Genomic DNA, 23,970 nt, shown 5'->3' with positions numbered 1-23,970 from the left:
TGATAAATACACAATTGCTGGAAAACTAGGATAAGAGTTGGCCATTACAAAAAATCTAGTTGAACTAATCTAATCCATTGTAAAACAGACAAAAGAAGAACCACAGATGTGACAGAGAGTCTGCCAACCACGCCGTTTCCACAGTTTGTGCACGATTTTGGCTTGGCTCTCTTGAAGAGGACATCTTCATTGACAGAAGGAAAGACAGCACCAACAAACAGCACTGTATACATTATCATTCGCTAGCTGAATTTACCAATTTCCATCTTCTTCTTTATTGCTTTCTGCCCGTGATATACGAAAGAATCAATAATCCCCGAAACCGTGAAAACGCCTGAGAGGATAACCAGAATTTGGGCCGTTAACCATAAAAAGATGAGCTAAATTTAGAATGGCAACCACAAAAGACATGCAGAAAAATTTAGGTTCAAGTCCCCAGTGAAAAGAAAGGAAGGATTTAGATCCTATCAGCCTTTGTGGACAAAAAGTAAAATAAAAAAGAAAGAGTAAAGCAGAAAAAGTGAATACTGCAACATTATGATTTTTGACAAGCAAAAGGGAAATTACCTCCAACTATAGCACAGACATTTGTGAGGAAGTGTAAAAATGATACGTGCTGCTCCGTGAAAGTTACCTACACCAGCAAAAAATTGCAGGAAATAAAGTACGAGTAAACATGCACGAATTACTTCTCCAGGTAGCCCATGGCAAACTGCCTTGGGCACAGTCAAATTGTCTGGATAGATTTTTGACTTTCTAATTGTTTAGAAGAGTTTGGATTGGATGCCTTTGATTCAATATCTATATAGAAATAATACATCTTTTTTTTTTTTCAATTTTCAACATCATAACGGACCTTGATTGGTGATAGGTCATAGAAGAAGAAAACTCCAGGAATAGACTGAAGACGGCCTATTTCTGCTCCCTTAAAATGTTCAGTTACAGAGAACTGCAATAGGCAGATGATGTTACATCTCATTCCATGATGAATTAAATAAAGTCAGCATAAAACAGAAAATCTTTGCAGCTATTCACACCTGATTTGATTGGATATTGTGTCCATTTACATCAGTATACACCGTAGGCACCACCTGCATTGCAGAGAAGAATATACTAGTCAATGATACCCACATGCGAATTATGAGATGCTTAATCCCACCCTCCATCTTTCGTCACTTATTTAGATAATCTAAATTTAACTTTGGACAGGGTACAGACTTGACACGGAGGCTACCTGGTATTACTAATCAACTGGAAGAAGAACAAGGTTGGCAATCAACTTTTTACAATCAAATAGATTCAAAAAGTAAAAAAACTACATCAATACAGAATTACTTGTTCTCATTTTGATATTGTGTCTTCAACAATTAGCAAGCAAGCATACATGCAGATAAAATATTTTTAAGGCACATATTCAGCATCTATGTAAACATGGTGGACTATTGATATAAAACCTCTATAATGCACCCAGAAAAGAAAGTTCATATCATTGGTGCTCATAAATGAGAAGTTAAAAAAAAAACTTGAGGCACAAAGAAATCTCTGATATACCTCCTTTATTTACTGCTTTAAAGCTAAGGTTCTCCAATCAGAATTACTACCCTTCGTCTACCTCCATCAAAGATTTTCCTCATCCTTCTTTTTTCCAAAAGCAGGTGATAAGTAGATTTCTAGTGCCAATGGCTTATGCCTACTTGTTACAACTCTTTTAAGTTTCACCCAAGTCCCAAAAAATAGGGACCAAAGTGGTGTTACTGCCTGAGAAATTACTGATCATACCTTGTACATTAAACCATGCCCCGAAAAGGAACTTACTTTATGGTCCAACAATTTGACTATCTCAACTATATCTAAGAGTCAAGATGTAAATGGTTCGACTAAAAAGTGGACATAGAGCTTGGGCCTTCCAGTCTGAGATATTGACATTCATCAAATTGAGAGGAAGATTTTGCAGTACATGTCGAACAACTTAATTTGTGCCTCAAGATAAATATAACAAGTTTGGTATTTAGTGTCAGTATTCCTTTATGTTTCCAAACAGTGCGAGTTTCACACAACTAATTTTGATTCGGATGATAATAACATTCAGATATGCCATTTTGAAACTTCTGAGACCAAGTAACTTTCATTAATATGATTACTTTTATGGGGGTAAAACCAATTGCGCTAATCTGGTTCTTGTCTGCTTTTTCACACTTCTAAATCCATGGACTTGCCTTTCTACAGCTTGTATTAATCATCATTTTCTTCCATGGCTAGTACAAAACAAAAATAGCATAAGCATATAAAAATTGAGTAAAAAACTTCCAGCAATTGAGGAAACATTACCCAACATGTCTTGAACAACCTAAACAACAAAAGACACTCATTTACTTAGCCAGATATCAATTACACACCTCCGAAGTCCTACAGTAGAGTTGTCTACTGCTTATTGCCAAACTAAACAAAATTCTACAGATGCATTTCATCTATTCCCAGATCAAATTAAAGGCACAGAGAAATTAAAGATTAAACAAACACTCTAAATAATATTTCACCCACAGACAACTATCCTCCACGCAGAAACCTATCAATCTGAGCAGATAAAATAAGGAAACTAGTTGAAAAAAAATATGGGAAACTCCAAAGGAGTCCATGCAAATTGAACAATAGACTCACCTTGATAAAATATTGATACATCCCATTAGGAGTTTGTTGCATCCATTCCACACTGAAAGTCATAAGAAAAGAAATGTCATCTTGAAGGATGGAACAAGACCAAATCGTCGCATCGGGGAAGGAAAAGAGAAGAGAAAGATACCCATCAAGAGGATTTACAACACCAGGGAAATAGTCTCCAAAAGCCAATCTATTGATCTTGTGACTTATCTGCAGTACATTTAACCTACAAAGTTAGTTCAAAGAAAATTCAACACAGGAACTGGAAAAAATATAGATTCGAAGCAAATTAGCAGTGCTTCACAGATGTATCGAATCAAAACATCATCTTACATTGAAACTGTCCTTCTGGAAAGCCAACAGATCATGGATATGAACATTTGCCTGTTGAAAACTCTTCCCAGGTGCAAAATGAAAGTTTCCAGCAACCTTGTTGACATCTAAGAACCCATAAATATTGCATCCTTCACCTTCTTCATCTTTGATCCTTTGAAGAAACCCTTCTCTTTTACACTGAAGATATGTACAAGAGTGAAATTGTAAACATAAAAATTTTCAAGTCCCAACAGCTTTGTGCTCAAAACTGACAACTATTAGATGGAACACTACATAGGATTTTATTTTTCCTATACAGTTTAACTAAAACCATTTGAAGCATAAAGGATAAGTTTTCAATGCACAAGCCTCTAAATGCCAATTTTCTGATTTCAGAATTGCAAGAGAACGAGGCTAATGGATAAAAAATACACATAAGCATTGCTCAAACCTCTACTTAATTTAGATAATTGTTACAGCACATACAACTCAGAGCAATCTACCCCTTATAACTTCAAGCTAGTGCCCATTTAAGCTTATCTATGTATTGAAATTGATCAGCCAAACTAATGATTAAAGTCTTCTACCTCTAGAAGAAGTAACAGATAAATTCCATGCAGATGCATATACCAAAAAGAAAAGGAAGGAATTTCAATTCTAAATACAGCAACAAAAATGCTATAGTGAAGTTAGAGAACTCATGCTACCTTCTCAGTGCAAGTTATTATCCAGACAAGCAAAACATAGACCAATGACCAAAAAGAGCCAACCACTCACCTGGTCGATTAAATCTGGATTTGACAACGCCCAACCCTTCTTACGATATGCTTCTCGAACTTCTTCACAGGAGTTGCAGCAATCATCATCCGCCTGAGGAACACCCATGAAAGTGAGGGTAGGATCTCAGATATATTAAAGCATCATCATACACCTGAAGGGGTTGTATTTGTAAAGCAGCAAAATTAACATACAAAATAGATATTTGTTCAGGACAATAGAAGGAAAGGAAATAAGGATGAAGTTCCAAAAGGTAGAGAGAGACCTGGTAAGTTGTAAAAGGAAGAAAGCCATAGCTCTAACCAGAAGTAACAGAGAATAGAAAAGTTGATAGCAATCTACCATTGACACTTTAAATAACAAAATGCGAAAGATACAATTTCAAATAAGCATAATGTGGTTTACAAGGTCATATAAATTGTAGCAGCAAATTAACGGCTTAGGAGAAGCACACCGTTTCTGCTCCAAAGCACGAGCCACAGTATGTCTCATTGTGTTCAAGCCTGCCTCCATGCCTTTGCAAAGGTTTTTCTATCTGTGCCATTAAAAAGATTTCAAAATTGAATCAGTCTTTTAGATCAGAGAGCAGCCAATGCACTGCTAGAACAGTCACTGGAGCAATAAAGTTCAAATAGAAAACTATATATTTTGCTCAAGAGATTTTCAGGGGAATTAACTTCTCTGCTGTTGTAATCTAAGTAGCATCCAAGCATTTTAAAAACCAAAAACAAACTTTGCTAAGAATAGAACTTACACAAATAAGAAATAAAAATAACAGAAATCACAGACAAATTTAGTTTGCAAGCAGAAAAAAATTACAAGAACATAATGACTTAAATTTGTAAGAAGCGTTCACGGGTTAATAACAGATCATCACACTTCATCCAATTCTCTTTACTTGCCTTGGGATGTCCAATGCCCTCTTGCCGTGTTTCTATTACATTACCATGGACATCAATTCTTTTCTTGGTAATATCATGTCTCTGCAAGTGTTGACAGAATCAGATTGAGACATCAGCAATGAATCATGAGAATGCAAAGTGCTAGCATGATGCAGCATGTTTTCATCAATTGTCAAGACTCCATATAGCTATATTATCATAATTTTGGCCTCCATGCAAGACGGGGAAAAAGCAGGCTAACAAGTAATACACAAACACAATGCACAAATGTATGAACCGGAAAATACTTACCAGAACAAGACTGTGCCCCCACCCCAAAATCCCCAACCCATTGAAAGGACTTAATGGCATGGAAAGTTAAAGGGTAAAAGTTCAAAGAATAAAGTTTACATTACCTATACATGCAAAAACAGAAAAACTGCACCATGACAAGAAGTATAAAGAGTGATGCTGTAATACATACGACATCAAGATGTTGCTCTCCGCTGATATCCATGGCATCAAGGCTGAGCATGGAACATGGAAGTGCTGGAAATGTGACATCAAACTGCACTTTCAGATACAATGAAGAGAAGTATCAATTAGTTTCATAAGGAACATGTGTAAGTCAAACAAGAATACATTCGAAAAAAAAGTGTTGATAATCTACAATGAATTGAAATAGTTCATGAAGCAAAGATTTTGGAAATATATATTCTTCATCGCTCAACCTAAACACAAAACATCAGCAGAACAAGCCATATTCTGTCAATTAGAAATGCTAGAAGCTTTATCCTAGAGTTATATAAACAGGTGTCAGAGATAAACTCAGGATCCAATTAGTTGCATGACGTGCCAATCTCAACCTGGGGGAGGGAGTGGTGGGGCTATTGTTGAGGAGGGGAAGAAATGGGAAACATAGCAATATGATAATTCAGAATAAAAAGTACTCAAGCAACAAAGCAGCAATTCAAGCATTGCATGGGAAAAGAAAAGAAAATTCTGTTACATTGATCCGCAGCCTTTCTCCCCTGGACGTATCTACTACAAGCTTTGTCTCAGTAACTGCATGGAGATATAACCCTATGCACAAGCCAAAATAAAGGGAACCAATAAATATCATGGAAATGACATTGACAAAACTAACAAGATTATATCTTTCCTTTATAGCTTTAAAGCCCCACCCTCCCCCTCCCCTCTTCCCCCCACCAAAAAAAAAGGAAGAAGAAAAGAAGAAAAGGCAACAAAAATGTAGCACTTTATTGTTTAAAAAGAATTAAGGGCCAGAGTTAGGGAGTGTACATTTATGCATCAAACAAGAGGACGATATACAATACCTGCATATCTATCATCAACAACAGCTCAGAGTAGGCAATTAGACCTTGAGAAGCATGAATAAATGGTCAAATAAACAACTTCCAGTTCATCTGATTCTTTTAGCTTAGTTCCTATTAAACTCTGGCTAAGAGACCATAAGATAACCTTAGAGAAAACTGTTTGATCCAAAGCCTCAGTTTAGCACACCATGAATTTCAAGAAGATAGCTTTAGAAAGAACTAGTTCATTCCAGTCAACTTTGGCTTTTCATTGTGCTAATATACTTTTTAAATGACATTAACGATGAAACTTGTAGACAAGAGTATATATCAGGAACCGATGGAAGCAATCACTATCAAATTCAACAATTTGGCTAGAGTTTTCATGCCTAGCTGAACAATAGAAATACCAAATGGTAACTACAAAATTGAATGCAGAGTTAAATTTGTATCGATACATGACAAACTCAGACATGAATAAACGGATTATAAAAAGTTCGTGCTGACAGCCTGAATGTTTGGTTAACTATGGGAAAAATGTACTAAGAAACCACAGGTATTCCTAGAAACAATCTTTAAGAAAACTTTAATATAAATCTCAGGACAATTTGGTTTTGTGTCCTAGCCTGGGAATGAGATGAAAATAGTAAAATACAAATATTCTCTTTAGGTAATATCAAATGCAATCAATCAATTGAGTTCAAATGCACAATTCATGCGTATTTCTGCACCCACAACATCAGAATATATTAAATTTGATCTCCAGTGATTCCTATGAGTACTAAAAAAAAAAAAACCAAACATTGGAAAAAGAGAATGCTCCAGACTCTCTCTTTCTCTCTCTGCCTGCCCTAAGAGGCTCCACCTGTCTCTCCTCCACCTCCCAGCTCATCTACCATTCCCCCCACTCCCGTCACTCTGATGTCCCTGGCTATTCCTCTGCCTGTCTTCTCTTCCTCTTCCTGTACAACTTCACCACAATATTGTAGATTTAGAACCTCAGAAACTGAAGAAGCATTTTGGTAGTTTTCATTTGGGATTTTGAGTTGTTTTTTGAAGTGCACTGAATATTGTCTTGGTTACAAACTAAGAATTTGACTATGATTTGGGAGGTTTTTTGGCTTCTCAGGTCCATTAAGGCTTCAAAGGGTTCAGGACATCAACGTTCTGACTTTGATGGGAAGCCACTCCAGTTACTTACTTTTATCATTTAATTCCAACTTTGATTCCTGAACACAAACCCAACCACTAAACAATTGAATAAAACATCACTATATGGAGCAAGTAGAGCGATTAAATTGCCCAAAACCCATCATATCTTCACTTGATGCTTCATTGATTATAAGAACTATATTCCATCCAGTTTGTCTTCTTGGTGATATACCCCTCAATCACACTCTCCAGTAGAATCTCGGAGTTATTTTAGCATTAAAATAGCACCAAGATATTCAATGTGTGTTCTTGATGATATACCATTTTCATTTCCCTTCAATCACAATCTCTAGTAGAGTCTTGCAATTATTTTACAACCATAGTAGCAGCCAAGATATCATATGCGCATTGCAGATCCAGCCAACTGAATTTCATTACAAGGTTGACGTAGACATAAGCTACACCCTACCTATGCACTCAAGATTCTTCGAGTTAATTCCACCAACAAATTATTCATTTCGTACTCGTTTTTGCATAACTTTGGCACCACCACCATGCAATTCCTACTTCCAATCAGACTCATTAATTATTATACAGCTAAAAGGACAACTAAAACTAGCTAGAAAAAACAGAATAAACATAAGAATCAGAAATTCATAGAGCATTAAAAAAAAAAAAAAAAGAAATCCCGAAACTTTCAAACACAGAATGAAACTACACCATATCTAGAGTAAATCTATATCTAATTTTAATCCAACCAAAGCAATAAAAGAGTCCTAAACTGAATACATACAATGATTTAAAAACTTCAGACAGAGAGAGAAATAAAGTTCAAAGGAACAAACTGAGCTCGGAGAAGAAGAGCAAGAACATGACGATGGAGGAAGCTAGGGTTATAACGCCGCCGGACAGCGTTCTGCTGTAGAAATCCTCATTGATCTTCGGATACGCATCCAAGCTTCGAATCTTGCTCATCAAATTCTCCATCGCCACAAATTCTATACGCTATTATGCATCTATCACTATATCTCTATAAATACATACCACAAAATCAATTATACAAACGAAAGAAAAAATCCAAAACAAACAAAAAATCTCAGGAATTGATCGATCGATCGATCGAAAATTATTCTGCCTAAACGCCTCGTTGCAGAAGGAAGAAGTGGGACTCAAATTGAAAAACAGTTTCTACAAAACGAGGCGTTTAAGAGTAAAAAAGTGTCGAGGTAGAGGTCTTGCTTGTGTGATTCTCTCTGAATCTAAAGTTTCATTTTCTTGTTTGGATGCGTTGAGTAATTATTTATCTCTGGCTCGATGATAAATTTTCGTATTGATGATAAGAATTAGGATTAATTACATTTTTTACCCCATAACGTTAGGCCCATTTCTCACCTTACCCGCAGACTTTTGTTTGTAAGCACTTTACCCTAAGATTGATGGTCAGCACAAATGGCGACGGACGAAAACACTAAAAGACATCAATATCCCTAAGAACATATCTCATAGACTAAACTAGGGCTGCAAACGAGCCGAGCCGAGTCGAGTTTTGGACTTATCGAGCCGAGCTCGACTTAAAAATAGGTGGGCTCGAGCTCGAGCTCGAGCTCGACGAGCCTAAAGAATTGAGCTCGAACTCGACTCGACTAAAAAATACTAGGCTCGAGCTCGACTCGATATGGCTCGCGAGCTGAAGCTCGATTTCGGGCTCGCGAGCAGCTCGAATCGTGAGCTCGAATTTTTGACTCGTGAGCAGCTCGTGAGCTCGAATTTTTGGAATTAAATCTGAGGCTTCTACTCCGTCTCCTAGCTTAAGTTTTAAACAGAATCACTAATAACAAATTGTACATCATTAGGATCATACAAGAACAAAAAAGAAAACATAGGAATTGAAGGAACGGAGAAATGAAGGAACAAAATTCCATTAGGCATATACATTAACACATTAAAGATCCTTCACACTTCCTCAGGAGCTGCATCAATACAAATGAAAGACAATCTGATATCAAAATAAAATGACTCTGAAATTCCGTTCCCATCCCTCAATTTGAAGCACATTTCTAATCCAAGGTGAAACTCACATCAGATTACAGTCACATTGCCACCTTATCCAACGCAATCATACAAAAGAGTGCAGAAATCACCAATCATCCGAGTCTCAACTAAGTCACAAGACAACTAAAACCCCACCATTCCAAGAAGCTCAGTACAGTAGAATCGACAATTCAACCATTTAAACAAAACCCAGAAACGAAAGCCAGTTACTTAAATCATCAATACCCCAATATACATTTTCTCATTTACACGTTGTCTAAAAGAAAGAAAAGGATAAGAAAATACATGCCACATAAAAAAGGACAATCATTGAAGTCACGAACTTCTTCTCTTCCTCTGATCAGCAACAGAAACATATTGAACCAAGATAAGTTTGCAATGGCAATGGCAATGGCAATGCCCGGACGTGGAGGGCCCAGTCTGAAGCGCAAAAAGTCACAAAGTTTTAGACAATGTACAAAAACAGCGGCTAAAAATCCTGCCCAGAATTCAACTAATGAATAGCCCAAACAATAAATTAAACAATAGCTAAAAATCATCTGAAAAAAAGGAACTAAAGCAGCCAAATAACTTCCATTTTAGTTGCAATGAAACCAGCCACCAAATAGATCATATACACATATAAAGAAACCAGCAGCCAAATGAATAAAGAGGCCAATAGCCAAAAAACTAAGAATATAGATTACCTAAAACATGAAAAAGTTCAAGGAATAGGCAATGAAATCTCTTGTGCTGACTTCATTTTCTGCAAAGTAAAAAAAATAATAAAGACCAAGATTAATCTAACTATAAAACATATTGTAATAGAAGAAATAGTAATTTGCAATATAATTACCTTATCCCTTTTCTTCACCCCGTGTAGCTTACGACACCAATCCCCAGCACACATCAACATTTCTACCGTTTCTGGAGCTAAAGAAGCACGGTAGGAGTCAAGCACTCTAGTTCCAGCACTAAATGTCGCTTCCGAAGCTACGGTGCTAACAGGAATGGCTAAAATATCAGCAGCCATCTTAGGCAAAATCTTGTATTTTGTTGTGTTTTTCCACCATTTCAAAGCATCTAAGTTGACAATATCCAGGCTCGACTTCTCCGTAGCAGTGAGAAGGCCATCTTCAAAGTAGATATCCAGCTCATTCTTCTCCGGTTGAACGGGTTCCACAGTAGCAATATGAGATAGAAATTCACACATTCCAGTTATGTGTGTCATTGTAGAGGATGAACTACTGCTACTCTTGCTAACTGGATCATTTGTCACTATTTGACAGCTTGATCCAGAACCTCTTGAACTTGAAACATGCAGCTCCACATACTCGGCATATAGATCATACAATGCTTGCCGAACTTTGTTTATATTCGCTTGCACTTCATGCGGAGGATATATTAATGGAAAGCAGTAGTTGATAACTCGCATCTTGAGCCTGGGATCCAAGATAGCTGCTATAGACATCATCAGATTACACTCACCCCAATACTTGTCAAATTTCATCTTCATCTTCCAAACCATTAATTGAATAAAGTTGTCTTCATCATTTGCTTTGCTATCTAGAAGCGTTTTTATCCGACAAACTTCATTTAAATATAAATTAGCTGTCGGATAATCACTCCCAGATATTATATGAGTTGCATTCCAAAAAACTCCTAAAATACTGCACACCTTTTTTACCTTTTCCCAATCTTCTGTGGAAGGACAAAAAGTATAGCTTGGCTCTCTGTCTTTGAATCTCGGGAACACCTCATGGAACTTGAGAGCACAAGCTAGCATCTCATAGGTCGAATTCCACCTTGTTTTGCAGTCATAAATCAGCACTAAATCAGGCAATCGCAGCTGGTGTACAATTTCACCAAAGATCAATCGCCTCCCTTCAGTTTTGTTTACAAACTCTACACTTGCCCTTATGTCATGAATTATTTCTTGAATTTCACTAAGGCCATCTTGAACCATTAGGTTAAGTATGTGAGCACAACATCTCACATGGAATAACTTTCCTTTGGCCAACAAGCACTTGTTTCTCGAGAAGGTGTCCTTCAAACATCGTAGTGCGGTGTCATTATTCGACGCGTTATCAACTGACACTGTATAAATTTTGGTCTCAATGCCCCAATCCAACATGCATTTGTAAATTGCATCTGCAATGGCAATGCCCGGACGTGGAGGGGGAACATGCACAAAGTTGAGGACCCGTTTTTGTAATCTCTACTGGGTGTCAATCCAATGTCCAGTTATAACCATATATTCAATTTTTTGGTTCTTGGACTTCCAAAGGTCTGTGGTCAAGCTGATTTTCTTGACTTTACTTAACAAATGCTTCAATTTCTGCTTCTCTCTTTCATACACGGAAAGACAATCTTTCTTGTTGATAGTCCGGCTGATTTTTTGCCATTCAGGCATCCCCTTTTTCATCATTAAGTTGAAGCCATCTTCCTCCACAATTGAAAAGGGATGCTCATGCATAAGCACCCACTCAGCCGCGCTTTGTCTCATGGCAGCCATGTCAAACTTGCCAGTATGAAGGAGGGAATGAGCATTTGAACTAGAATCAGCAGCTGGAAAATTGAGTTTTTGCTGGCGTGCCTCTACTATTTTGAGTTTCTCCAATCGTTTAGAACAATTTTTTCGATGCCTTAACAAACTTGAAGTTGTACCGGTCTTCGTCTTTTTGAATCTAGACTGACAATGCCTACACTCTGAGTAAATTGTTTTTTGAGGCCCAACTTCCACATCTTCGAAATCATCCCATGCTTCAGATTTTCTGGCTCTTTTTTTCTTTTTAAAAGCATCTAGAGTATCACCTTCAATAGCATCTTGGTTTGAAGTTTGAACAGGAGCTTGTGTATCGCCTTCTAACTGCTCCTCTTCACTTCCAAATTCTTCGTCGCCAAGAGAGTATTCCAGCTCTTCCTCGTTGTCATTTCCCCCCTCTGTGTCAATGATATTCACAGGACTAGTGGAATTCCCACCTGTTCTACCTAGCTGTGAAAACGCATCTTCCGCAGACTTATCCATATTATGATTCAACTATTGACAAAGGAAAATAATAAAACATGATTAGACAGCCATCTTTTACTCTCAAACATTCAATACTATAAAACACATAGAACTAACGAGCTTGTGTTTTTTAATTCTATCAAATTTTTTATATTAAATCATCCCAAGCAGAAAATATCAGCCAAGAAAAAAGTGCAAAAACCAGCCTAGAAAAAAGCACTTAATCTGTTGAAGTTCCCACCTGGAAAAAAACAGCCCAAACTTGGATGACTTAAAAGTTACTATCATTGTCTCTTCTGAAATGATTCCAGTCAATGGCATTTTAAGAAAAGAGAACCAAAAAAATTGTTCAAAAGAGATGTATCTGTAGATATGATTCTCTTAGAAAAGGGATACAGCAATATCAGAAAGACTCAAATACCAAACTGGAAGATGAACAAATGGAAAACAAGATAGAATATCTTCCAAGAATAAAGGGACCATTAACAAATAGGTTATATGATCCCTGCATCACTAATCAGATCTTGGTCTTGGATAGTTGGATGCATTTAACAAGGTATCACGACCTTACTGCATTATCTCAAATATTATTAACCAAGTGCATTGCTTATTGAATACATGGTATTGATTTGTACAAAGGAGAAGCAAACTATGGGATCTTCTTTTGTTGATCAGACAATAGAAAACATAAGATGCATATCTGCAAAACCTGAACAAATATCATCCAAGAAAAAAGAACAAAAATCACATTTGCTCAACATCCCGATCAGTACAATGGTCAACTACTCAATGGTCACAAGAGCCCCAGAAGTGAATATACTTGCAATAGAAAAATGTCACTAGTGTATTACACAATTCAAGTCGGATAAATTATTACCATCGCCTAATTAAATAACAAAGGCAATCTTCAAAAGAGATGTATCTGTAGATATGATTCTCTTCCGCATATTTTTTTATTTCCAACATAACTAAGCCGGCACAACTTTCATCTAAAAGAACATGATATTCAAAGTCAAGAAACCGCAGATGGTGCAGAGATACCAATAAAGCAGGCCATTTTTCTACTCTGCCACTTCAACCATTAGCATGCATCAAGTTATTGGTTTTATTGTGTTCATATATATATATATGATTTGGGCAAAATCTATATTTTGTACTTGCTAACTAGAGGGAAGCAGCAAACTTCAGACGAGAGAAAATAATATACTTACAAATTCTTTAATTGAACAAGTGAAGCTGCGACCCAAATGAAATCCCGGATCCAACGTACGAATTAGGAGAACGCCGAACCAACCTTAAATTGGAAATCAAATTGAGGGCTTTTTTGTTATAATCTGGATTCGAGGTGGGAAATGAAGGACGAGCGGCGCGAAAGGAAGGACTGTTAGCAGTCGTTAAGAATACAGCTGGGCCGAGGAGAGCCGCCAGGTGTTATTTTGATGGCGGTGGTGTCTGTGCTGGCGGTGGCTGTGGTGGCGGTGGCGATGGTGGCTGTGGACCTGTGGTGCACTCGTGGCGGCGGTGGCTAGGGTTTGTTTGAGAAATTGTGAAGGAAAGAGGAAAGAGAGATGCGGGAGCACGGGACAGCGGGAGAAGCAATTAGAAATGCAATTGGGAAATAACTTTTGCTCTGAACTCTGAAGTCTGAAGACTCTGAAGTTTCCAACTTAGTAATTAGTTATCCAACTAGGGGTATTTTTGTAATTTTATATGGCTCGACGAGCGGCTCGACGAGCTAACGAGCTTAATCTCAGTAGGCTCGAGTTCGACTCGCTTACTAAACGAGCTGCTCGAGTTCGACTCGAGTTCGAGTTTGACCGAACTCGAGTCGAGCTTTGACTCGAGCGGCTCGCGAGCGGCTCGCGAGCCGCTCGAGTCGTGTGCAGCCCTAGACTAAACTGCCTATATCTCATGTGTTTCCCAAAGTTCCCTTCAAAGCGGAGGAAAATTTCCCTTCATAGCGTGCAACCTTGAAAAAAAAAAAAACTACAAATTCGAAGACAAAAGAAGTTAGAAGAGAAGCTCCTTTGTCTTTTTATCACTTCATCTCTCGCCTACTCATTTCCTTCTTTACCCAAAATCCTAGTCCAATCTCCGCCGACAATCATTGGAAGTATTGCTAGAAGAAGGAATAAATAGACAAAGTCAAGATTGAATGGTTACCGTAATACACTAAAAAATTTCAAGATTTTTTGTTCAAAAATACGAGTGGTCGAACTATAGGACAACTGGTTGGAAGTTATTGCTTTTATACTTCTTAAAAAAAAAAGAAATGATTGATTATGGTTTTTTTCGGGGCATAATGCTTTGAATGTGATAGATATTCTCACAAGTGTTTAGGGTTGGGAACATTGTTCTGAAACTCGAGTTTGAAAGATCAGTTTGGTCGATCGGACCGTGAACCGATCATAGTTACTGTCTGATTGATATTTTGCATTGATTAAGCTTAAGAATTGGCAGAAATTGTTTGAACTAAAATGAACTATTGAATCAGCAATCTTTTTATTTTTGTCTATTAAATTTAAAATATATGATAAAAAAAAGAATAGGTTCTCTTTATGGTAAAAAGTCCCAGTGGCCTTCAAACTATTACCCGGATGAAGTTTTGGCCCCCAAACAATTAAATGTAAAGTTTTGGCCCCCGATCTATCCAAAGTACAAATTGTTAGACCTTCTGTCAAATTCATCAGTTAATACCGATGAAATCTACGATCACGTGAGAAGCACGCCGAAATACGAAGGGTATTTTTGTCCATAAAGAGCTGTCATCCACTTGGTGAAATGGAGCGAAAAATGATTTTGACCAAACGGTTCTTACTTTCTTCACTATCTCTCCCTCTGCCTGCCATTAACGGTTCTTGCTGCAACTTTCCGACTGCGAGCACTACTACTAGCACCGTGGAAGTAGACATTAAAGCGAAATGGAGTGGAAAATAAGGAAGCCAGACATGTACTTTGATCCATTTCTTGTTTACGGTAAGTGGTCTGACCCTATTTTTGTTTAAATAGAGGAACAAAGCGTGTTAATAACGTTTAAAAAGATGGTATTAGTCAAATTTTCAGTTTGTCGGGAAGATTGGTGGTCCTATATATTGGTATCTTTTACTGTAGAAATTAATATTCGGTTCAGTGGTCCTACATTGTTTTTTTATTTTACCCATTAACTATGTACGACAAAAAGGGGCCACTGAAATAGTAGTTTATTGGCCTAATACAACTGTTTTGACTCATAATTTGTGAGATAATTTATTCTTCCTATTTTAAATATTGTATTGACCTGAGGCTAAAATTGTTGCAGAGGCTGATTCTGAATGGTTTACTATACGTTTGCATCATGGAGGGAGAATTAATTGGGGACAATATGTGGGGTATGTTGATGGAGATGTAGATGATATAGATCTTTGCAGCGCCGAGAAAATGTCCATTCTTGAACTGAATAAGATGGTGAAAAAATTAGGATATCGTAGAGCTGCTATACTGTATTACTATGTTGAACCAAATAAAGATCTATCCAATGGTTTAAGAGAGTTATGCACTGATGAGGATGTTAACAAATTTTCAGAATGGGCTTACAAGTTTAAGGTGATGGAGGTATTTTGTAACCACCTGACACCTGAAGAAATTGAAAAATTTAGGTCTCCTTTGATTGTTAAACCAGTAGAAAAAAAAACGTTGTGGTGTTGTGATTGAGGAGTTGGATGAGCAGGGAAGAATAATAGGGGAACCATGTTCTGGAAAAGGTTTTAGAATGGGTCTATTATTTGAGGAACATACTGGTACAAAAGACAATCGAGATGTGTTACAGAACTCAGGTTTACAGCAGAAACAAATTGGGTCATCAGAGCAGCCTCATAGTGCTGGACATGGACAGAGCATCCAGCAGCTTGCTAGTGCACTAGATCTAGAAGGGAGAGCTACTACCTCTGCTTCAACAGACCAGCATCAAGACTCATTCGAACGAGGTGCTGCCTCGGCTTCTACTATCCAGCATGAGCAAGCTAGTGAACTAGATCCAGAAAGAGGTATTGCCTCTGCTTCAACAGACCAGCAAGAAGGTACATTCGAAACTTCTACTATCCAGCATCCTATTGACCATCATAGCAGTGAACAACCTATTGCAGAGGAAGGAGTCATAGAAGATGTTGAAGAATCAGAATCAGAATCAAAGCATGACTCTGACAGATTTAGCATTGGTGACTACTGTGGCACTACTGGATGGTTTGATACCAGAGACAACAGGGGGTGGAACTTCAGAGCAGTAGTTTGATGAGCCACTAACACATGAGGTGCAGCTTGATTCACAGCAAAATAATGAAGCAACAGGCACATTCTCTTCACAACAGCATGATGCACAGCAGCCACAACAGAAAAAAAAAACAGGTTAGGAGAAGAAAAAATGTACAAGCACAGCAGCAACAAGCTCGAAATGAACCAGAAGTTTCTGATACATTGGCTGAAGATGTAATCCCATACCACCTTAGCAGTGATGGTGGCTCATCAGAAGAAGATGAAGATGGTGACCAATTCCAAAGAAGGTACAAAGATTTTTGTATGGAGAAGTTCAAAATTGATACCAGATTTGAGTTGACTATGAAATTTGGTTCAAGAACCCAGTTTAAGGCAGCTGTTCAAGAATATGGTATCAAAGTGGGGAGGCCAGTATACACCAAGAGGAATGAGAGTAAAAGGGTGAGAGCCAAGTGCAAGGCCCCATGCCAATTGTTTGTGTTTGCCTCAATTGAAAAAGCACTTGGGAGTACTGATTTGGTAGTTAAAAGCATGAATGACAAGCATGAAAATTGCAATCACGCCTGGAAAAATAAAAACCTGAAGTCTAAGTGGTTGTCTGACAGGTAATGGAGAGGATTAAGTCGAACTCTCGAATCCCAGTTAGGGAGATCCGGCAAACTGTGAATGAGGAGTACCAAGCTCAAATTTTCAGATGGATAGCAGCCAAAGCAAGGAAAGTGGCACTTGAAATGATAAAGGGATCAGCTGAACAACTATATAAGAGAATTTGGGAATATTGTGCTGAGATAAAAAAGACACATGAGAACAGCACAATGGAGGTGATGTTTACTCCATTTAGAGGGCATGGGGGCAACCCAAAATTTATGAGACTCTACTGCTGTTTAGGGCCATTGAAAAAAGGATTTAAGGATGATTTGAGGCCATTGATAGCATTGGATGGGTGCCATTTAAAGGGGACTTATAGAGGGCAGTTATTGACTGCCATTGCAGCTGACCCTAATAATGGGTGGTGGCCCATTGCCTGGGCAGTTGTAGAGAGAGAAGCTACGGAGCAGTAGGCATGGTTCTTGAAATACCTCAATGATGATTTGGAAATTGAAAATCAATTTCATTATACCTTTATTTCTGACCAACAAAAGGTATACACATATACACTTTGCAATAATGTGAACATGTGTATGTTATGTATGTGTATGTATATACATAGTAACCTTCCTTGATATTTTGTTTCATCCTTTACAGGGGTTGGATAGAGCATTAGCTGAAGTTTTTTCAAATTGTGAGCATAGGTATTGTGTCCAACACATGTATCGAAACATCCAGATTTGCCTATTAAGGATAGGCTGTGGAACATTGCCAACAGCACAACAGAGGAACTCTACAATAAAGCAATGGCAGAACTCAAAGATTTTGATAACGAGGCATATCAGTGGGTAAAAAACGCTCCAGCTCCTCGGCATTGGTGCAAGGCCTTCTTTCCGACTCACACAAAGAGTGACATGCTGGTCAACAACTTGCATAGTCTTTTAATGCACATATTCTTGAGGCTAGAGACCAGCCAATTATAACAATGCTGGAAATGATCAGGGAGTACCTTATGGATAGGATCCGGAAGAGAAAATCAGCAATGGAAAGATATGATAGCCCAACTGGACCTCTAATCAACGAAATTATTGAAAATAGGGTAAAAATTGCAAGTCAGTGGATGCCTATTTGGAATGCAATGCATGGCTACCAGGTGAAAGGACCAAGAGGGGCCCAATTTGCTGTTGATATGGAGAAAAAGAACTGCAGTTGCAGGTTATGGGAGGTTAGTGGCATTCCATGTTGTCATGCCATTGCTGCCATTTTTTTGAGGAATGAAGACCCACGGCAGTACTTTAATGTTTGTTATAATAGGGGGCTATTCTTGAAACTTTATGAAAATGTGTTACAACCAATTAGTGGTGAGGATCATTAGCCCCCATCAACAATGCCTGAATTGGAGCCCCCGGTATCAGTAACTCAACCTGGAAGGCCTAGAAAGGCTAGGAGAAGGGACACAACTGAAGGCAAGAATCACGGTAGAAGACTAAGAAAAATGATCATTATTCATTGTCGAAAATGTGGGGAGACTGGTCATAATGCAGCAACATGCAAGCAACCAACCAATGAACAAGGGCAGCAAGATACTTCAACTGAACCTGTGACGCAGCAATCAAATGCAAGAAGGAGGAGACAAATAGTAAGTACAACCAACAACGTTCACTTTTAATTTTTCCTGTTTAGCAGCTAACATGGTTCATGAAATTTTGGAGGTTATGCAGTCAGAAATACCACAACAACAGCAGGTTGATGAAGCTGCGCATGAACAGCCACAACAGCAAGCAAGCCAGCAACAACCACATGAAGTCCATGATCATGAACCTGGGCACCACCAACCACAACAGCAGCAACAAACATCTACCCCAGACTCGAGTGAAAAAACTTGTCCACCAACCTGTAGCAGGAAAACTTCAAATCGGAAACCACTCACTGATGCAGAAAAAGTAGCCATAAATGCTAACTATGCATATTTGGGTAAGGAGCCACCGTACACAGTTGATTCTTGGAGAGGAAAGTGGAGTGGAAGAGGTAGAGGGAGAGGAGGACAAACCACAAAAGATAAGGGACGGGGAAGAGCTAATTAAAGAGGAGCAACAGTCAAGAACTGATTGAAGAGGGACCTCTAATCACATTTTTTGCCAACTATTTTTTGTCTTACAATCTTGAATCTCGTTGGATGTTAGTGGATGAATTCCAATCAACTTTTGTTTGTGCTAATTACGTTTTGTATTCTGGCTCTATTTTTGTAGACCATTGACATCAGCATTGGTTATGTGGGGTCAATATAATATGATGGTCTTTATATTTGCTTAGTCCACTTTTGCAAATGTTCATGTCTTTGTCTGGTTAGTATATTTAGTTAATGGAATTGTACTGCGTCTTCACATTGAGGGCCACTGGGACTCAATTGATCTTCACTTTGTCATTCCTTTCAAGCAGGACAGTTCTTTTACAAGTGAAACAACATTACAGAGTATTTCAACAAACAAGTGAAACAATAAAGTATTGCAAATATAGTCCGATTTTTTCCCAGCAAAGCATGCCTGATTTTTCATTCAACAAATCAAAACTTACATATCATTGCACATCTACCGATACAGTCATTACAGAGTACAGAAACAATAACGTGCACCCACTTCATTCATCTTCATACTGCTCCTTCTATTTGTCTAAAAACTGTGAGATTTTCATTTTTTTTGCCCCAACTAACTAAGATTATAGTTGTTAGCATCCATGTTAACAAAAACAATCTCACCAGACACTTGTTCACCCACTTTTTGCTACAGATTTCTTTTTCTAGTTCTTTCATTTTGACCTTCAACTTTGCGACTTTTCTTTCTTGTCTTCTTACTTCTTCTTCATACGCATCTCTTTGCTGTTCAGCTACATTAATTCTTTTCAGAAGCCCAGGTATGATCTCCGTTGACCGGCTGCACATCTCCTTGTCGATCCACTGCCAAAATCTGCAACCACCATCCGCGCACACCGCAAATCTCCGTCCAGGATTTCTTGAGGTCCACGAAGGTATGACTCTCGACATTTTCTCACACTTGCACAATGGGAAATCCGGATTGTTGGTTTCTCGCATGCTTCCAGTTCAGCAACTTCTTTGGCTGCAATTGAGTTTTTCTTTGTTCAATTTCAGGTAGAAGTCCCATTTCACCAAGTGGATGACAGCTCTTTATGGACAAAAATGCCCTTCGTATTTCGGCGTGCTTCTCACGTGATCGTAGATTCCATCGGTATTAACTGATGAATTTGACAGAAGGTCTAACAATTTATACTTTGGATTGATCGGGGGCCAAAACTTTACATTTAATTGTTTGGGGGCCAAAACTTCATCCGGGTAATAGTTTGAGGGCCACTGGGACTTTTTGCCCTTCTCTTTAACCCTAAAAACTAATCACTAAATGTCACACTAACTCACTTTCATTTCATCTTTTGCCTCTTATTAAGTTTACATTTCTACTTTCTAGTTTTCTAACTTCCTCTACGCATCAAGTTTCTCTCTTTTTTTCTAATTTAACAAAGTTATAATCTTTAATTCCCAAAGACACACTTTAAAGTTTAAATTCATAATGTCTAATTCTCAAAGACATAAATTTTGTTTAATTTCAAAATATTGTAGTGTTTTGGATAGGATTTAAGATTATTTTTTGATAATATAATTAATATGAAATTTATTTGTTTGAACTTACAATTGAAAAAATTTATTTATGACAGTCCGAACTCTTTGACAATATTAAACTTTTTATCATATAAAATTTTAAATTAGTCCATTAGATGTCTTATTCTGTGCACATATATTTATATAATTTATTTTTAAAAAATTCATTGAATCCATCCTATCGATTGAACCGCGATTCAAACACTTCATCGGTTCAATAAACTGTCTAGGTTTCAAAACATTGGTTGGGAGATAGACCCAGAGCAAATACAAGTCCTGAAACTTGAAGAACTTTGTCACATTCTTCTCAATTCTTGTGCAATTTCTTCTTGTTTTGGTTGTAATATCTTCTCCGGTTGAAGGATGAAGTTTTACGGATGCCTTGGTGATAGAAACATGGATGGTCTAGAGGCTAGTAATGATAGCAATTAGCATGCATGAGGAAAAATGGTACACTTTCATTCAGAAGCATTTGGGTTCTTCTCTTATAAAACCAACGAAAAGACAGTTTGGTCAGCAAATTAAAACGGTTACATGCATGGGCATTTTTTACTACTTTAAATTTGCTAATCTAGACTGATAAAAGGGATAAATTGAGGAAAACTAAGCCGTATGGGGTAAAGTAAGAAATGGACTAAGGGTCTGTTTAATAACATAAAAAAGTACTGAAACTGAATTTTTACAGATATTCATATGTTTTGAATGTTAAATAAATGAAAATCCATCTGCTGAACTTGTGTGTATTTTTTCAGTACAAAAATCCTAACTGAATGTTTAATCCTGATAAAAATCAATAGAATTACTTTAACTATAACTATCTTATTTTATCTATCAAATCTATCATTGTTTGTTAATTATGTTCAAAATTCTTATTTAATTTAACAATTTGATATTCTCTATGTAATAGTTTTTTATTTCTCTTTTCTCCCTTTTTAATGACTTTCGCATCTTCTCAATATTCTTCATATAATATATTTCATCTTTTATATTAATTTGATTTAAAAATAAATATTATCAATTTCATACATAATTTTTTTAAGTTAATTAATTCATAAGTTCTATTTTTTTTTTTAGATGAAAAGATGTAAGTGTAAAATTATCAAATATTTAGTTATAAATGTTTATCAAATAGTATAAATAGATTTAACATTAAAATTCAGACACTCATATATTTTTTTCAATGCTTAAAATTCAACAAATTAATTATTTTTGTATTCAAATTTCAGAATTTAGATTCAATTTTATCAAACGGAATCTAAACCTAATGGGGATAAAGTGTAGTTAACCCGAAGAACTATAGACAAAAAAGGACAGCTAAGACTCGCTTAAAAATAATATTTAAGCTTCTCTTTCTGCCACTTCTCAATCATTAAAGAGAAGAAGCAGATAGCACCCCTCCCGCTTCTCATCCCTTCTTGTTTTAATGGTTTCCATTGAATACAAGTTTCTCCATTACATGTTTGGGACATGTTTATGAAAATCTCCTAATTGAGTCCATTGGTGTTCTCGTTTTTTTCTCCTCCCTTTTTATGCATCTCTCTATTGTTCGTTATTTAGGGGTTTCTGATCAGTTGGGGAGTGAGTTAGCAAGCAAGAGTTAAGGAAAGCATAAAGTTTGAAACCTAACAGGGAAACGCGCAAAGGTTTCAATTGGTTGGCAATTAAAGAAGGTAAATTCATGCCTCCGCACTGTAAAGCTGCAAACTTTTAGGTAAAGCTGCAAACTGTAAATTCATGCCTCTGCAAAGGTTCTTTAGGTGTTTTTTGATTTTAAAGCTTTCATCTTTGTGATTTCACGAAGAGGCTCAGCTACTGGAAATTTAATGGTTTCAGATACTGGAAATTTACAAACTTATTTTCATTCAGTTTTACTGTATTGTAGTTGATTTGAGATGTATTTTGCTTCTGCTTGTTGATTCCTTTTTAAATGGGTATTGAATAACCAATTTATTAAATGGGTATTGAATAACCTCTTTATACCCATATATAAAATTTCAAGATACCTATAACCAATTATTTATTGACGAATATCGGTAAATTTAATTAAATGAAATTGTTTGCCACCTATAACTATTATTAACCACAGCTCAGAGTAGGCAATTAGACCTTGAAAAACATGTGTTACTGTATCAGGTCAACTATTTGAGATGAAAAAGAAAAAATCATCTATTTAATTTAAAATAATAACTAGTACGAACGATAAGCAACGCATAAAAATTAACATGGTTTGATTTGATCACCAAGTCTACGTCCACAGAAAGAAAAATTATTCTTACTATGAGGGAAAACTATAAGATTACAACTTGATTCTCAAATCCAACTCTTGTATAATTCTCTTACCGACTAAGAACTCTCTCACTCTTTTTATTGTTTCTCTTTTTGTAGTATGCCAATTTACCTATTTATAAAGAATATTATTTGATCAAAAAATTAAATAATAATAAGAAATCAATATTAATTTCTACACTTATACATAATAAAAAATAATTTCTAAATCCTAAACAAAATAAAAAATTTCTTAACTACTATTTCAAATAACTAAAATCAATTCGAAACTAATTATTTTTCACACAAAATAAGGATCTTGACTAAAAAAAATTAAGTCAAATTTCTAACAAATCTTACCTTGACGAATATTTTTTTTAGCAAACATAGCAAACTATCCAAAAACTCTATTTGCCTTTTTATCACAAAATATTTTGATGTCTAACTATACACCTGAATCAAGATAGTCTTATTTTCAATTAATTCAATTTGCAAATGAATATGTGTAGTTAACTGATTCCAATATCCAGTTGACTCATGAGAAGGGTTTCAATTCACCTTCTTCCATAGTAGGATTTTTTCTCTCATCACTATTTGTAATTCAGGAGTATTCTTGGATCTCCTTCCTTACGCTACGCTCCCAACCTATTGAAATATTCAAATGGTACAAATTATCATATTTCTTCCCAATCAACAAGACCATTGCGTCATGTATGATTTTCAAAATTTTATCTGCAGCTGAAAAGTGGTAGTTCTCGAAATCTAATTGGTTCAAAGAGATTAGATTCTTTCATAACTTTGGAATATATGTCACACCACTTAAAGAACGAATCTTTTTATTCAATATTTTGATTTTCACCACTCCAACACCTTTGATTTCATAATAGATCCATCACCTAAGGATACAAAATTTATCTTTTTTCTTTGGAGAGTATCAAAATAGTTTAACTTCGAGTAAACATGTGAAATATAATCAACATTTAAAATTCAACCATCACGAAAAGAGATATTATTATCTTTGAAGATTGTGAGAATATCTACACTCGATATATATCCAGCAAT

At 36.6% G+C, this 23,970-nt stretch overlaps 1 protein-coding gene and 1 long non-coding RNA gene across 2 annotated transcripts; both read right to left on the bottom strand.

The window, feature by feature from the left end:
* On the bottom strand, nt 1–8,360 carry LOC113712170 (uncharacterized). The gene is made up of 13 exons (XM_027235461.2): nt 7,945–8,360; nt 5,641–5,714; nt 5,116–5,199; nt 4,653–4,733; nt 4,205–4,285; nt 3,751–3,843; nt 2,992–3,171; nt 2,801–2,868; nt 2,659–2,710; nt 1,038–1,091; nt 857–949; nt 568–634; nt 1–334 (listed from the first exon to the last, which is right to left on the bottom strand). The coding sequence occupies exons 1-13, from the start codon at nt 8,084–8,086 to the stop codon at nt 243–245; spliced, it is 1,161 nt and encodes a 386-aa protein (XP_027091262.1). The 5' UTR covers nt 8,087–8,360; the 3' UTR covers nt 1–242.
* Nucleotides 8,361–9,387: 1,027 nt separating this feature from the next.
* LOC140014969 (uncharacterized) lies at nt 9,388–10,264 on the bottom strand. Its single transcript, XR_011821718.1, has 3 exons — nt 9,987–10,264; nt 9,838–9,896; nt 9,388–9,571 (listed from the first exon to the last, which is right to left on the bottom strand). It is a non-coding gene; the product is annotated as an uncharacterized lncRNA (long non-coding RNA).
* Nucleotides 10,265–23,970: the final 13,706 nt, after the last annotated feature.

Source organism: Coffea arabica, chromosome 10e (genome assembly GCF_036785885.1).
Source record: "Coffea arabica cultivar ET-39 chromosome 10e, Coffea Arabica ET-39 HiFi, whole genome shotgun sequence".
NCBI classification, from domain to species: Eukaryota; Viridiplantae; Streptophyta; class Magnoliopsida; order Gentianales; family Rubiaceae; genus Coffea; species Coffea arabica.
Note: the sequence above shows the minus strand (reverse complement) of the source record. Positions and strands in the feature narration are given on the sequence as shown.